Source organism: Chlamydotis macqueenii, chromosome 3 (genome assembly GCF_036417535.1).
Source record: "Chlamydotis macqueenii isolate bChlMac1 chromosome 3, bChlMac1.mat, whole genome shotgun sequence".
NCBI lineage: Eukaryota > Metazoa > Chordata > Aves > Otidiformes > Otididae > Chlamydotis > Chlamydotis macqueenii.
The window spans coordinates 118,070,912-118,084,151 of record NC_141558.1 but is presented as its reverse complement, the minus strand read 5'-3'; the positions used below and the strand labels follow the sequence as shown (position 1 = coordinate 118,084,151).

At 43.6% G+C, this 13,240-nt stretch overlaps 1 protein-coding gene across 2 annotated transcripts in view; it reads left to right on the top strand.

The window, feature by feature from the left end:
• PCSK2 (proprotein convertase subtilisin/kexin type 2) overlaps positions 1-9,082 on the top strand; it is a 116,759-nt gene extending 107,677 nt beyond the window's left edge. For both annotated transcript variants that reach the window (XM_086743693.1, XM_086743694.1), the window contains one exon: positions 5,649-9,082. In XM_086743693.1, the coding sequence (XP_086599819.1) occupies positions 5,649-6,135 (487 nt within the window). In that variant the 3' untranslated portion in view covers positions 6,136-9,082. The remainder of the gene's footprint in view (positions 1-5,648) is intronic.
• The last annotated feature ends 4,158 nt before the right edge of the window (positions 9,083-13,240 follow it).

Below are 13,240 nucleotides of genomic sequence, written 5' to 3'. Positions count from 1 at the left end.
CAATGTTAGTGACCATGATTTCCACATCATCCTGTTCTATTAATACAGCTTGATATCTCAGGAATCTTTGTGGAGAGAGCCAGTGCCCACCCTTTGCTTCCAGTACTGCTGATACTGCATGAGAACCCAAAACAGTCATTTTCTGGCCCAGAGTAAACTTTTGGGCTTCCTGTATGTTCAGTATCACGGCTGCAACCGCCCGTAGGCATCCAGGCCAACCCTTTGCAGTCGCATCTAACTGCTTAGAGAGGTAGGCAACTGCCCGTCGTTATGGACCCAGACCTTGTGCTAATATTCCCAGGGCAATGCCCTGCTTCTCATGAGAGAAAAGAAGAAATGGCTTACTCACATCTGGGAGTCCTAAGGCAAGGGCCGACATCAAAGCCTTTTTTCAGTAGCTCAAAGGCTCATTCACTCTCCTTGTTCCACTCAAGGTGCTTCTGCTCAGTGGCTGTCAGCGCATACAAGTGGTTTAACAAGCAATCCATAATTAAAGATCCACAATTGGCACCACCCTGTCATTCCCAGAAAAGTCTGTAACTCCTTTACTGTCTGAGGCCTCTGAGTTTGGCATATTGCCTCTTTGCGGGCCTGTCCCAAAGTTCTCTGCCCCGCACTAATTTCATAGCCCAAATAATTCACTTTACGTTGCATTACCTGGACCGTCTTCTTGGACACCCGGTATCCCTGGAGTCCCAAGAAATTCAACAGGCTCACTGTCCATACCATACAGTCTTCCTCTGTTTTGGTGGCGATCAGGATATCATCCACATACTTCAACAATTTTCCTTCCTCAGTGAGGGTTTCCCAGGATTCTAAGTCTTTCGCAAGCTGATTGCCAAAAATGGTAGGACTGTTCTTAAATTCTTGCGGCAACACCGTCCAAGTGAGCTGGGTCTTCCGACCCCTTTTAGGGTTTTCCCATTTGAATGCAAACAATTTTTGACTGGCCTCATGGAGAGGGAGGCAAAAGAAAGCATCCTTCAAATCTAAAACAGTAAACCAAATTAGTTCAGGTGTTAACACAGTCAGCAGGGTATATGGGTTCGCTACTCCTGGGTAGAGGTCTTCAGTTATCTTATTCACCGCCCGTAAGTCTTGGACCACCCGATATGAGCCATCGGGTTTCCGAACAGGTAATATAGGGGTATTGAATTCAGACTCATACTCCTTTAATAATCCTGACTGCAGAAATTTTTCTATCACAGCCAGATTCCTTCTCTATCTTCCTTCTTTAGGGGATATTGTTTAATTCTTACCGGTCATCGGCCTTCCTTAATCTTAACTTCGACAGGTGGAGCACTTTTCGCTCTTCCAGGTACGTCGGTAGCCCATACCCCCGGGTACACTTGGTTTAGGATTTCCTCATTAATTTTTCCTTCTGAGGGGAGACTGGTTAAGGTTAGACTCAATATCTGAATATATTGCTGATCTTTTACCTCCAGAGTAATTTCTCCTTTTTCAAATATAATCTTTGCTCCCAATTGTTCCAACAAATCTCTTCCCAAAAGTGCTTTCGGGGAGTTGGGCATATATAAAAATTTGTGGACGCCCCATTGTTTTCCCAATTTGTATTCTAGAGGCTTACAAAAATATGCCTTTTCACTTTGGCCAGTCACTCCTTTTACCATGACATAACCATTTCCCAGGGGCATCAAGGCTTGATTCAAAACCAAGTATGCTGCCCCTGTATCTACTAAAAAATTCTGAACAACACTGCCTCAGTTTACCTCTGAGCTCCTTGTTGTTTTCTCGCTCAAGTGCGAGTACCATAGGGTCCTGTGGGGCTACCATTCCACAGTCCCTTTGCCGCTCTGGATGGTTTTGGAGGGTGAAAAACATGTCTGCATACGAAACCTCATCCCATTTCCCTTCTCTCCTTAAAAACAGCATTAGTTGTAACGGTATTATAATCTATTGACCCATTGAGCGGCCACTTAGCCTCGCCTTCTAACTTATACAACAGCCACCACTGATTGCAATATTTGATAAGGGTCTTTTTACTTTCCGTACCTCCAGTCCCAACAATATCTTTCCAGTGGGCAAGTACACACCCCAGAGGACTCTTCTTTAATATTCCTCCGTGGTTGTTTCTCATTTTACAATCTCTCCCAATGATCCTTAATTTTGATTTGGATGCCTCTCTTAATGAGCTTCCATGCAAATTGTCTCTTACACTTCTTTATAATCTCTCTTTGTGCCGGCATACAAAAGTACTCAGAGTTCACACTCTTGTGGATGTCCACACACTCATAGTGGCCACAAAATCATACAAGAAACTTCAGAAAGAGGAAAGTTCCCTTGCTTTCTGGCCCACCTCAGAGGAATCTGAGCGGCTAGGGGCGGCTGGACAGACCTCACGCCACACACACAGTCACAGCTTTGCTCGGATTCCTGGGACTCACTCACGCTTTCACAACACAGGCATTTACACAATAGAAGGTCCCACACACAACACAGAATTTCCACCACACAACACAGAAGATCACACACACACACAAAAATATTCAAATCATAAAATTATTGCTCCAGTTGACAACCTTCCAGCAGCTGCAAGTATCTTTCAAAATTGCAAGAGGCCCGCTTACCCTTCTCCTGCTTCTCACATACCGGTCATCAGCAGGTCCGTCCTGGCTTCCGACAGTGGGATGCAGCGGTTACCTCGGACTCACTTGATCTACTCCCAAGATTGCTAGCGGCCACTCTATCGGTCAGTGAGACTGCTTTTCGTGCCCCAAACCAAGCTGGGTACCCACCCAACAGGGACTATGCTGCACACCAGACGTCTCTGCACGATTTACCAGCTGCCCTGGCCATGCGTACGACTTACAGGCTCAAAACATACCGTTTGGTCCATGGCTTCAGGAGGTTGTTGTCTGCTCCTGTGGTGAGCAGCTGGCAGCAGAGGCTCCTCCAAGGAAAGTGCTTGGGGCGCGTCTAGGAGCATCCGCTCTGCAGTCGATCTCACAGCCAAGCAGAGAACCTCCTGCCTGGCTCACCAAACTGACGTGCAGAAAACAGACTCCGCAATCTGTAAGACTGTAAAGTAGGTATGTTTATTCAGCGCTGGGCAGCACGGGGGATCACTCCTCCAAACGTGTGCAACATGTTTAGCAACAGGTACAGTATTTATTGTAGTATTTGTCGTAGTTCAGCCCTGATTGGGACCAGACTACACAGTCTCTCTCTCGCTCCCCCCACCTTCTGAGAAAATAGGGGGAGATGATATAAGGAAAAACGGCTCGAGGTTTGAGATAAGGACGGGGAGAAATCCTTAAAGTTACCGTCATGGGCAAAACAGACTCGACTTGGGGAAAAATACTCATTTATTTCTAAAACTAGCAGGAAAATGAGACAGGGAGCAAGATAAGCTCCCCCCACCCCTCCCTCTTCCCGGGCTTAACATTATCTCTACTACCTTCCCCCTCCGCGAGCTGACACAGAGGGGAGAGGGAATGGGGGTTGCGGTCAGTTCATCACACGTTGTTTCATGCTTCTTCCTTGTCGGGGAAGAACTCCTCACATACCTCCCCTGCTCAGTTGTGGGGTCCCTCCCACGGGCCACAGTCCTTCGTGAAACTGCTCCGGCGTGGGTCATCTCTTCCATGGGGTGCAGTCCCTCCAGAACGGCTTCCCCAGCGGGCCCTCCATGGGCCACAGCCTTCTTCAGGCCTCCACCTGCTCCGGCGTGGGGTCCTCCACGGGCTGCAGGTGGATCTCTGCCCCTCCATGGGCTGCAGGGGGACAACCTGTTCCACCATGGTCATTACCACAGGCTGCAGGGGAATCTTGGCCAGGAGCTGCATTACTCCTGCCCCTCCTTCTTCACTGACCTTGGCATCTGCAGCTGTTCCTCACAACAAGCTGGCAGACGCCTCTCAGGATCCTTTTTACATCTTATTCACTTCTCATCTCCTCTCCACTTCTTGTAGTCAGGCTGGGCCGAGTTGGGCCCAGTCGGCTGCCCGGCGGGAGGCCAGAGGGTGAGGCCTACAAGGCCCACAAGGCTCGCGCCTTCCTCTCTCTGCCCCCACTCAGCTGCTTCACATCTTCTTTTTTTTTTTTTTTTCTGTTTTCCCCTTCTTAAATATGTTATCGCAGAGGCGTTATCAGGGAACATTCTGCTACCAATTGGCTCGGCCTTGGCCAGCAGTGGGTCTGCCCTAGGCCTGGCTGAGTCCACTAAACAAAGGGGAACAACATCTAGCAGTTTCCTACAGAAGCTGCCACCTTAGGCCCCCCCCTTACTAAACAAAACCAGAACAGCAGCATAGACAAGCATATTCATAGAATTCTCGTGGACTTGGTTATATATTAATTAGGTTTAATTAATTAAGTAATTAGTGAAGATGCAGAAAGTTTTGTTTACACTTCCAGTGTATTTTTCCAGCCAGTTTTTGAGGCAGCTGCTAATTGCCAGTCACATTGACCCTGAGGGGTTTATTGCACACTGGCAGGGAGTTGCTCCTCGGCCAGGTGCCAGTGCCTTCAGGCCTGTGCCAAGATACTGACTGCCCAGTGCACAGTGGCTGTCAGCTTCCTTTGCAAGAGCTAGGAAGGCATTAATACATCTTTCTCTCCCTGAGCATGCTCTCACCTTTTCCTGGTGTCTTTGGAGGCGATGTGGGGAGCAACTACACTGGGAGTGCCCACCATGGGGGGAGCCAAGAGACTGGCATAATGTTGCTTCCTTTGTGTATAATTCATCCTGTTGACAAATGTTGACAAGACAGCTGTGAATGACTGCACTGTGGGCCCAGACATAAAGCAGTTTTCTCCTCTTTCGCCAGGCATTGCATCCTTATGCAAAGGACCTTTGTGCAATAACAGGCTCTGGTTTCCATTTGATGACAGGGTCATTTCAAAATAAATGTAGCAGAACTAAGCCTGTGTTCCAACTGTGGGTCTAGCTTCCTAGTAAGACTTTTTTTATATTCCACTCTCAGAGGACAAATGTCCTTTAGTTAATTGTGAGTTTGCCTTCATGAGGACCAAGAAACTTGTGACTTCAAGGTGCAGCACTTTGACAACTCAGCAAGCAAGTGCGACTTCTTTGCTCTCTGTGTGTGTGTGTGTGCTCCTGTACTGGAGCAGTTCAAGGATAGCAATTTTCATGGAAAAATGTTTTTCAAATTAGCTGAAACTAGAATTCCATGTTTGTGCTGGTTTTCAAATCAGAACAAGGATGTAGGCCTGAATGTGACTGCACCAAAATTCTGTGCAGCTGGCTCCTCTGACTCCAGATAAACATTTGCTGCTGTCTTTTAAGAAGACTGTCTGACATGACTGCTTACAGTTCTTCTACTGAGTATACACATTATTATGCAATTACCCAATACAGTAGTGATAAGTAAAGGCAGCTGTTAAATATATGTTAATATTTCTTAAATAGCACTACGTACATCTTAATTGTATTCCTTCTCTCTTTGTGTAGGTGTACATTTCATAATGGATTTTCAAATGAAAGTTTCGATATCATTTTCTAAAAAGCAAATGTTCTCTTTCTAAGTTTGCAATTATTGTTTCCTTACTTTTCCATGTATTAATAAGGAAAAAAGTATGAGTTTTTCGTGAGGCACCAAAAACCATGAGCCATGTCATGCTGTGTATATCTTTTTAATTTACTTCATTATTTTTTTGACCTGCAGAAAGATACCACCCAGTGGCAAGCTGATCCTCACTCTTACAACTGATGCTTGTGAGGGTAAGGAAAACTTTGTCCGATACCTTGAACACGTCCAAGCAGTTATAACTGTGAATTCCACTAGGCGAGGCGACCTCAATATCAACATGACCTCGCCAATGGGAACAAAGTCCATTTTACTGAGCCGGCGCCCCAGGGATGATGACTCCAAGGTAGGTTTTGACAAATGGCCTTTCATGACCACACACACTTGGGGAGAAGACCCCCGAGGCACCTGGGCTCTGGAGATTGGGTTTGTCGGCAATCTGCCACAGCAAGGTGTGCTGAAGGAGTGGACGCTAATGCTGCATGGGACTCAGAGTGCACCATATATAGACCAAATAGTAAAAGATTATCAGTCCAAACTGGCCATGTCCAAGAAGGAAGAGCTGGAAGAAGAATTAGATGAAGCAGTGGAGAGAAGCCTGAAGAGTATACTGAGCAAGAACTAGTGCTGTTCTGCATGACAGTGTCTTTCCTTCCCCAAATCCCTCTACTAACCTTTCTACTATCCAAACCTCTGTGTTAGACATACTGCAATGATCGTCTCTGTAGTCAATTTATCACACTTTCTTGATTTTAAATTCTTATATCTAATCAATAATTACTTTAATTACCACTGAAGCAATCCTTTTTTTACTCTAAACCACAAATATACTGTCCCCTACCAAATACTATGTACAGTTTGTGACTGTAAATTATTTTTCTTTCATGTCATACGAATAGATAATAACCTGCAAACAAGTTGATGGCTTTTCCCTTCATATTTTTGTGGTAAATGTTGTTTGTATTTAAAAAAAAAAAAAGTGAATTCTGACATTGGCAGTTGTCAATAATGGGCACATTTTAAAAAATATTGTGAGAGAGGGTTGGCTGGAGAGATCTTTGAACATCTAACAGCTCCATCAATGACTTCAGTGGGACTTTCCCCATTGGGTTAGCCAAAGTAGCATTAGACCCTACAAAAATAAATCATCCAGAGATGAAGAACATTTACCAATCCAATTTACAGAAATCCAATTATTTTGAGGATTTTCTTTAATATATACACTTATACAACATACACGCTAACACTTCAGCCACAGAATGGGTCAACAGGCATGCAGTAAGGGAGGGAAAGTGATGCCAAAGTCAGGTGACAAGGGGAAGTGCTTTGCAAACAGGGTCAGGGCATTCTAGACACACAAGTTTCTGTTTTGTATTTTTTATTTTAATTTTGGTGATTTAAATCAATTTGCCATCTTACAGCAGAACGAGCACATAGGGCTGTAAGATTTCTTGGCAACCTGTGTGCAAAAGTGCATCTGCTCATCTCTATACTGAGATGTACTACAGCAGTGTAAGATAAGGCTGTGTTAGCACTTACAACCACAGGCCCCTGTTTTCTGGGGTTTACAACCTGGCTGTCAGTAAATTGCTGTGGAAGAAATCTGAAGTACATAGTTTCTGTCCCAAAGCAAATTTTTGTTCAAATTTCATTTTTTAAAAATAGAAATTTGATATTTTTATGTTATACAAATATATTTAAAGAGAAAAGTATGCCTAAGTTATTTATGTGTAATGCAAAGTTGGTCTTCTTGGGAAATAAAATGTAGTGCTTGGGAAGATTTGTTGGTAATTGTTGCTCTTTGCTGTTTAAAGAGTCAGTCCCACGTTCACTTTTCTTACATGAGTAAAGTCAGTCCCTCTCGCCCTCGGAGTCTGCTCTGACTCTTGCCGTAAGACATAACATCCTCCTCGGTGGGGATTACTCATGGTAGTAACCACTACATGTTCTCAGGTATGAGATCCTAAATTTAACCTTTGAATAATAAAGGGTCTTGATTCTGCAAATATTTAGGCACTCACTTACAGTAAAGGCCATTAGCTGACCTACTCTAATTTTAAGCAGGTGCTTCAGATCTTTGCAGGATCCAAGATCTACTTTTTAGCAGTACTAGTTTCAGAATTTTATTATGTATTTTTAATATACACAGTATACGTATAAAACATTTTAATAAGAGTTGTCCTGGTTAATCAGGTGCATAGTAGCAGAAACACATTCAGTAAGTAAATATTTATCTAACAAATCAAAAACATAACCCAAAGGTTATACGGTGCACACGTTTTACTTAAGAATGTATAATCTAAGCTGTTCTTTCTAGTGAATATCCATATTTTATCTTTCCATAAAAGGCCTGTTTTTTCCTTTACAAATCCAAATGCAAAATAAATGGCTCAACCTACTCAAAGTCTATGTGAATTACACTCTGAAGCCAAGACAAGCAGCCTCACACTATTCACAGGTTCCTTATTGCATGCAGCAGTCCCTTCGGACAATCGAGTCACACTGGGATAAAACAGGCATCCGCAAGAGAAGAATCAGGCCTCATATGATTTTTAGTTTTGAAGTGCTCTTGATTATTTGTTCAAATACATTGTAGTGTCAACTGTGTTTAATTTGGTGATTTGAAACTTAACCCAAGGACAAGATGGGTCCATTTCAAAGCATGCACTGGAGTCTATGAAGGCATGAGCCAAAACTCAATGAAGTTAAATGGGTTGGGGACAGGTCTGCTTGTGTCTTTGGAAGTGAATGGATCACGCTGGTGGCAGTAGGTTTCTGTGGAAGGCACCGAGTTCTCAGAAAGAGCAGCATATACATATCAGAGGGAAGAATTTACCATGTATATATATATTTATGCAGAGATCTGTATGTCTAAATGCATACAACACACTTACTTCTCTCTCTCTGTATATATATATTACATCTGATATGTATATTCAGAGTATGTTCATATATTTGCTTATAAATATATATAGAACTACATATGGTAAGTAATGTATAATACATATACACACATCATTACTTTCTGTGTGTATGTGTTTGAAGAAAGAAGTAGCTGGAAGCTACTGAAGGACTTACAAAATGTGGAAAAAGTTTTGGAATACAAAAAGTCCATGTGGAAATCTTAAATGAATGTGTACATGACTTTCTGTTGCATTCATGTAATTTTGCAGTTCTTTGTTCAATCATTAAATATCTTACAAAACAGCAAAATAACTAAATGGTTGTTCATATTTTCTTAATGCTGACATAATTTATTAAGTGAAAGATCATGATAATGAGTCATATACAGAAATGATGAGTTTTTATGTAAGTATATATAAATCTTAGTGTGTATACAATATACAATACAGAGATCTACTTCAAATTCTTCAAGATTTTTGCATCAGAGGATTGCTGAAAAATATGTCCAGTTAGACTAAGTTTTTATGGTATTGCTAATGGAAAATAAAGTTAATTTGTTAGTATTTAATTATAAATAATGATTTGAATAATGATTTGAAACAGGTGAACACTAAACCCCTGTGATGATGTTTTATAATATCAGTAAAATAAAGAGCTATTGTAAACTGGCAGGTCCTATCATCATTGCCTATCTGAAGATACACGGGAGGTAATGTGCCACTGTAATTGGGATGACTTCCTACGCCTCTGCTTTTTATCCCTGTATCCCATGTATGCTGGATACTGAGAAAATAAACACAACCCTCCAAAATACCTGATAGCAACAGATGAAGACTAACAAGCTTTCTGTTAACTCTGTGGTACGGTGGGACATAGAAGATAAAGGCCAGAGGCTAGGAAGAGCCTTGTGCATTACTTACTGTCGTAGTTCAGCCCCGATCGGGACCAGACTACGCAGTCTCTCTCTCACTCCCCCCACCTTCCGAGAGAACAGGGAGAGAAAATATAAGGAAAAACGGCTCGAGGTTTGAGATAAGGACAGGGAGAAATCCTTAAAGTTACCGTCACGGGCAAAACAGACTCGACTTGGGGAAAACTATTCATTTATTACTACAAATAGCAGGATAATGAGACAGAGAACAAGATAACCTCCATCCACCCCTCCCTCTACCCGGGCTTAACATTATCTCTACTGCCTTCCCCTCCCGAGCGGCACAGGGTGGGGGGAAAGGGAATGGGGGTTGCAGTCAGTTCATCATATGTTGTTTCACGACGCTGCTTCATGGTCGGGGGAAGAACTCCTCACATTCCTCCCCTGCTCTGTTGTGGGGTCCCACCCCTACGCCACAGTCCTTCGTGGAACTGCTCCAGCACAGGTCATCTCTTCCATGAGGTGCAGTCCCTTCAGAACAGCTGTCCCAGCGGGCCCTCCACGGGCCACAGCTGCCTTCAGGCATCCACCTCCCCCAGTACGGGGTCCTTCACGGGCTCCAAGTGGATCTCTGCCCCTTCGTGGACCTCCATGGGCTGCAGGGGGACAACCTGCTCCACCATGGTTGTCACCACAGGCTGCAGGGGAATCTTGGCCAGGAGCCGCATTACTCCTCCCCCTCCTTCTGAACTGACCTTGGCGTCTGCAGCCGTTCCTCACAACAGGCTGGTAGATGGCTCTCAGGATCTTTTTTTTACATCTTATTCACTTCTCATCTCCTTTCCACTTCTTGCAGCTGGGCCGGGCCGAGTTGGGCCCAGTCGGCTGCCTGGCGAGAGGCCAGAGGGTCAGGCCTGCAAGGCCCATGAGGCCTGCGCCTCCCCCTCTGTGCCTCTGCCCCCACTCAGCTTCTTCACATCTTCTCTACTCTCTCTTTTTTTTTTCTGTTTTCCCCTTCTTAAATACGTTATCGCAGAGGCGTTATCATGGAACATTCTGCTACCAATCAGCTTGGCCTTGGCCAGCAGTGGGTCCGCCCTAGGCCTGGCCAAGTCCCCTGAACAAAGGGGAGCGACTTCTAGCAGTTTCCTGCAGAAGCTGCCACCTTAGCCCCCCCCCGCCACTAAACAAAACCACGACACTTACGTGGTTCAGAGCCACTGGCTCCAAGGGCAGCTCCACAGAGGCACACAGCGATGTGGGTGCCAAACTGCCACCGTCAGTGGGGAAGGTGATGCTCAGGAACACAGACAGTGACATTTTTGCACTGCATTTCATAAGCAGTTCTGGCCCCAAGGAAATACTACAGCAGGCTTTTTTCTGTTGTTTGGAGCACTTTGATCCACAAAATCCCTATTTCCTCTTCCTCCCTACTTCCCACCCACACTTTTGGGTACTTTTTAGCTCCCATTGTACAGGATATGTGTTATTTTACAATTTCTTACCATGTCTCCAGCAATAAAAGATGGCAGGGAACCTCCTGATCTAGTTCCAGTTGCCACAGACACGAGAATATGTCTGTAGTAACCTAGGTCTCATCCCAAGCTTTGCTGAATAGGTGCTTGCAAATATTTTACCATTATGCTTCAGCATCAGTATTTAAGCACTTTGCTGAGAATTTGGATTTGAGAGTCTTCATTTAAAGCAGAGTTTAGCCCATAAATCATGAGATCTACTGTATCTTTCAGCATTGTCATTATGAACAATAAAGTACTACTGTTTTTCTATTTAATTTATACAAATTTACAGAAAGATAAAGGCATCTAGAGCCTTGCTGGGCAACTGCCATGTTTGTGGAAGGTCAGTCAGCGATTGTAGCAAAATCTGACCTTATTCCTCATGGTCCTCGACTTCTGCTGATGTTGATGTCTGTGATACAGCTCTGCACAGCTTGGTCCAAGTCTTGCACCTCAGGTTATTGCCTATGCAATGCAGTACACGACATCTTCAGTAATATGGGCCACTAAATCTGCTTTAGGAGTGATAGTTACACTGCCTAGCTGCTGAAAAGGCTTATGCACATCAGAAAACCATTTCTATGTCAGTAGTGAAGCACTGACACCACAACACAAAAAAGGGAGGGGGACAATGGAGCTGGGGACAACGCTTGAGGGTGTTGCTATTCACACATCAGACACCTAACCTGGGCTTTCCTGAAGTGTTGCCTCTTTGCCATTGACTCAGGCTTTTTGTATACTGAACATTTAAGTGCTCCATATTGCAGTGAATTCAGATGGTTGTGGAGGGAATATCCAGTTGTGGCTAGGTACTGCCTGAATCTGTTTACACCCTGTTTTGTGGCAGAATTATGATACAGCCTGCCTATTGCTGCAGGTTTGTTGGGTTGTTGTTTTTTTCCCCCCCTTTCAATAATCAAAACCTGCTTTTATCAGCAGTTATTCTGAGCAGTTGCTCCCTGTTCACCAGAGCACTGTCTGTGCATGCATTGATAAATTCATTCTGTGGTTATTTACACTATTATTAAATTAAACTGAAAAGCAGCACACACCCTGGTAAGCCATGTCTGGCATATACTTCTACAGCATTTCAATAAAACAGCATAAAAAAGAATTCCTGAATAAAACTGTGACTATGTGAGTCATCTGTCCCTGTTTCAAACAGAGGGCCACTTTACCAGACATAACAGTCAGATTAGATGCTACACCTGCATTGGAACTCACTAATGGAAAAACACCCAACACAATATTGAGGGAAAGTCTTGAGTAATGTGAGAAGGTAGTCCTGAAGCTTAGGCTCATCACCTCGAGTGGTGGTTAGCCCTGACAGGAATATATGCCAGAAAGAAAAAGGTGTAACAATGCTGAAAGTTGAAACAAAAAATTGGAGAACTGGGATGGGAGAAGGAATGTGTAGAGCCCAGCCCAGTACAGCACTTCAGTATGTACCTCCCTTTAGTGGGATTATTTGTATGCCTGAAGTCAAGCTGAGGCCTAAAAGGTGAATCAGTATTCTAAATAGTGCTTGGTATTTGCACATACACAAGTGAAGGACTTCCTTTCCTTTTCTTTTTTTTTTCCCCCTTGAGGAGTCCACAGCTTCTGGAAGCTGCAAGAGGCTATTGCAGAAGTGTTGCTTTTTGCTTCCAAGAGAAGGGGAATGTGGGAAGACACTGCTTGGTCCAGCAACCCCGTGGAGCTCCATGGGACTGCAGGTGAGTGGGCTGTAACAGGAGCCCACAGCAGCATTAAACAGTCTGAGGAAAGACTTAACAAGAAAACACCAAAATATAGAGTCTTTTGAGTTGGCTGCAGTCTGCTCAAAAGCTTGTTGGTATTCAAAAATACCTTATTTGTGTTGGTGAAGGACAAATAATGCCTTTAGTATCTTTTATAAGAGTTATCCCTCACTTTGGTGGAATTTAAGTTTTATTCTGAGAAGATACATAGTAAAAGCTTACTACAAATACAGAGAATTTGTCTTTAGATCCAAAAAGAAAGGTCTGCCAAGCTCATCTCTATTTGAAGACTATATATGAGAGAGAGATGGAATAGGTTATTTACCAAGTATCCCCTGGAAAAATTCCTGCACACACAGTCAGTTATGTTTACTAGTAGGGACTATTACTCAAGAGTGAAGGCAACGCAAACCTACAGTTGGTATCTTCAGTAGAAGGCAAAACTTTTATTAAATTAACCAGATGTCACAAGTTAACATTTGCAGCTGTCTGACAGATGGAAAATCATACAGCAGCTATAGGAGCAGTAGAAGAATACGCAAATTTGTCCCGGATACTGTGGAAAGTCAGGCAGTTCTGTAATAATAATTACTTTCAACTTGTCCTAATCATGAAAATCAGTTTCATAGGATGAGCTTATTACTTGTTGCCCTGGAGCACTCTAATGGTCATTGTACCAAAGGTGAGCCTACATTAGAC